Source organism: Rhynchophorus ferrugineus, unplaced genomic scaffold (genome assembly GCF_030347505.1).
Source record: "Rhynchophorus ferrugineus isolate W39M unplaced genomic scaffold, kcgeb_rfMv2 rfM11, whole genome shotgun sequence".
Lineage (NCBI taxonomy): Eukaryota > Metazoa > Arthropoda > Insecta > Coleoptera > Curculionidae > Rhynchophorus > Rhynchophorus ferrugineus.
In genome coordinates, this window is record NW_027472590.1 from 9,369,253 (window position 1) to 9,373,248 (window position 3,996).

Sequence of the window (3,996 nt, forward strand, 5' to 3'; positions counted from 1 at the left end):
GACTTATTTATACAAATATAATCAGGGTCAATCTTAATATGACTTCCTGAGCTCTAGAAATAAATAACAAGGATCTGAGTGTCAGGAAAAAACGAGATAACAGAATTATTCTCATAAAGTATCATCGAAACCCTGTCTATAGTTTCATCCATATCAATAAATGTTCTACATAATGAAAAGCGAGTGTCAATAGTTTGATTTATACCAGAAAAGAAATGTCATGCATCTACAATAATGCGTAGCAGAAAGCCCAACGGCAGCATAACAAAAAAAAACATGTACAGTCATTCAAGTTAATAAATGGACCTGATCAGTATTCACATATTGAAAAGAATATGCCTTTCCTGTTACCTATAGCTTTGCGTTAATGAACGATATGCAAAAAGATCGATAATTAAAAAAAAAACAATTGGCCGAACGTATGCAGCGAAAAGGGTGTGTTGATATTGAATAATCAACGTCAATAATCAAACGCACTGGAACAGGTTGATACCGACTCAGGATTTTTATCTCCGTTTTTTATATTATATAATGTTGTTATCGTGACAATATAAACACGACACCATCCGTCTTTAACCGTTAACATTCGGGCAAAGATGATTTTCGCGACCATTTGGGCGATAATCCATCAACCGTTCAGCCGTAAGTGACGTGTCGCAATTCCTCCGACAACCTTGTCCATTTTTCCCATTCGAATCGGTCATAGACAAAGAAAAAAACGACAGTTCCTGCTAAAAGCTTCGGAAAAATCGCCGCAAAGAAAGTAAATAGATCAGGTTTTATTGTTTGGGTTGAGGTGGTACCGCACCGGCGTTGTGGAAGGGATCGACCAGCTTATAATAGATAACCTCTCGTTGCCTGGTACAGTTACACCCTCTGAGTTGAGTCAGTGATCGATACCGAGCAAAGACATAATGAAAACGTTGGTACGTATATAAGATTTTATCGTTTAAGTATATCGTTAAACTAGTCGGGTGCACATTTCAGTAACGGTACCCAGTATTTTTCTATCATAGAAACATCAATACTAAATCATGAAAAATTTGGTACCCATGCCAATTTATCTTCGTCATAATATATTCTCTGCTCAGAAAAATCAAACCATATTTTCAAAAAATCTGAAACAAATGTTAAATTATTGCTAATGAAGCACAAGGAATTGGTGCATGATACAATAGTAGTAGGATAGAAGGCTTATGAAAAAGGAGGGGTAGAACAGTTTATAACTGCCAATGCTCAATAATGTTCTTCAGTCCTACTGTAGGCTTCATTAGTTAATTTCCTTCCAAACATGATGAAAACTCTAGTACGTCTAATCATTTTAATTTATATCATAATACTGAGAATCATAGCACTATCATTTATTTCGATGTCAATAAGTATCGCCCATAGCATTGCTAAATGAATGTATTGACAGGAAATGTCACTGTAACCCATATATAACTATTTTATTGGTTTCTAAAATAGGTCTGCATCTACCTTGTTGTTGGACTGGCCCTTGCTGCTGACAAGAAACCTGAAAAGAAACTGGACAAACGTGGACTACATGGATTGGGTATCGCAGGTAACAAACATGATCTCTATTGAATAGTAATCAACAACTTAAAATATAGGTATTGTTTTTCTTCGGATGTTCTGATTTGATGAATTGTTTTGAACAAAACTTCACTTCGGACATTATTATTTCAACGTACTTAGCTGACACTCTAGTGATAATGCTATAGCAGTCTCTCTTTGTTCTTCTTTTAATGTATTTTGACATTATTTGCTGTAGTATTATGGTGTTGTATGTAACTCCAATGAACTGCTACTCATAAAAACCATTCAGTCAATAATCATCATTCTTGCATAATAATCGACTTTATATTTATTGTTGTGTGAGATAAATATCTCACAATGCCTTCCAACTGATTTACAATATCCTGATTAGTGTTTATTGAATATTATCTAAAAAACGTCGGTATTATTTTAGGCCATGGAATTCTCGGTGGAGGTTATGGTGGTCTAGGAGGACTAGGAGCCGGAGGTTTGGGTTCCCTGGGATCCGGACTGATTGGTGGAGGAGCCGGTGGTAAGAACTACAGATCTAGCATGAACGAGATCTTATAACTGATACTAAACTATTTTCAGCCGCTTTTGCAGCTGCTAGTGCTGGAGCTGGCGTGGAATTGAGCTCTCATGCCCATACCCACACCACCATCACCCGGAATCTGGGAGTACCGATCCCCAATCCTGTGCCGGTACCAGTCGACAGGCCGGTGAACGTGCCGGTACCTGTTGATGTTCCTGTGCCAGTCGACCGTCCCGTGCCCGTTCCAGTCACCAGACCCTTCGCCGTACCAATCGACAGACCAATTCCCGGTACTACCGTTTACTTAAACTCCGTTAATCACCGCTCATTATTTGGCATGTTTCTTTTCAGTACCTGTCGACAGACCAATTCCCGTCGATTCGCCACGTCCAGTACCAGTTGCCATCGATAGACCAGTACCGGTTGGTGTAGCTGTTCCGCATCCCGTCGGAGTACCCAGACCCGTACCTGTACCAGTACCCGCCCCGTACCCAGTAGCCGTGGGCATTGGCGGTGGTGCCGGAGGATTCGGAGGCGGCATCGGGCTTGGAGGTGGACTCGGTGGAGGTTATGGCGGAGGCTACGGAGGTGCCGGCGGTTACGGAGGTGCCGGTATCGGCTTGGGCGGAGGACATGGAGCCTACCACTAAACCACAAGATGTCTTCAGAGGAAAATTTCGTGGAGTTGCGAAGAATGGATTTTTTGTGTAAAATATTCGCCAATTGTAAATAAGATAAATAAATAAATTATTTTATAAAATATATCGTTTCTCCTTTCAAAATCGACCATATATATGACCAAGAGAACATAATATTCGAACTAGAGATAATATTCTTGTAGATATGAGAATGTAATGTGAGATCTTTAAAAAAATCGACTTCATTATGAAGCAGCTTCAAATATTGTTTCAGGCATCTTCATTTAAAGTCAAAACGCACCTTGAATTGTGTGAAATATGTATTTATTAAGTAGTGGAACCAATTATTAGTTGCCAGTACATATATTGATCAGTGATATCTATTGGTGAAAACGTGGAGTATCAATTTAAACAACTATTGAGCACCCTAACTTAACTATTAAATTAATTGGACTAAACATGTATCTGAATAAAACAACGGTTTTCTATTTAGTATTAACGTTTAGAATTGCTTTTTCTACATTCTTTACTTTTGTTGTTCGACTAAATCTGCTGCCCACGCCCATCAAACAGTTTTATAAACTTAGAGCTGCTCCACCATATCTCAATTGTCTGCGTCTGCCTGTTGCGAGCTTTATTGGAGAAAGAACCAGCTGAAAATATCGGCTAATAATAATTAATAACAACCAAAAAATTACAGAAACACTAATTCGATAGTTCAAAAAATGTACAAAGTAGTAATAAACTTGGTAATTTATCGATATATTTACATATAAAATATTTGTATTGTACTATTTCATACATAACATAATATTTTTTACATTATATATTTCTGGACGTGTATGTTTATAAATATGTTTCATATACAACAGAGTATAATTAGTTATACAATTTAATCAAAAAATAATAAAACTTTTGATATAAAATTCCCTGCTGTTTTCAGACTTATTAAATTGCCTTCAAAATCTCCTCTAAATACAATATTAGGTACTTATACCTACTATGATCATTTCATTATATTAAGGCATTTCTTGAGAACTGATACGAAGCGTGACCGATAATATTCCTGTGAGAGGATGTTTTTACTACAAAATGTTATTCAGTTTATCAAATTAACGTTGATAAACATCTGTTAAAATTTTATTCGGTTCAAGTACCTCGAAATATAGTACACCCTACTAATCCCAGCATATGCAGAGTAGGACTTTACGGCCATAAATATTACGCTTCATTGTTGATATGGATAGCCATGCTAGACAAACACATGACATTCTGGACTTAGTATTA

At 37.1% G+C, this 3,996-nt stretch overlaps 1 protein-coding gene across 2 annotated transcripts; it reads left to right on the forward strand.

Moving 5' to 3' along the window:
* Window positions 1–771: 771 nt before the first annotated feature.
* On the forward strand, window positions 772–2,833 carry LOC143205344 (uncharacterized). Of its 2 annotated transcripts, none has more exons than XM_076418592.1 (5): window positions 772–926; window positions 1,468–1,564; window positions 1,973–2,071; window positions 2,131–2,361; window positions 2,423–2,833. In XM_076418592.1, the coding sequence occupies exons 1-5, from the start codon at window positions 915–917 to the stop codon at window positions 2,719–2,721; spliced, it is 738 nt and encodes a 245-aa protein (XP_076274707.1). In that variant the 5' UTR covers window positions 772–914; the 3' UTR covers window positions 2,722–2,833. The 2 variants fall into 2 exon arrangements, with proteins under 2 accessions (XP_076274707.1, XP_076274706.1); XM_076418591.1 differs by lacking the exon at window positions 772–926 and adding an exon at window positions 1,159–1,306.
* Window positions 2,834–3,996: the final 1,163 nt, after the last annotated feature.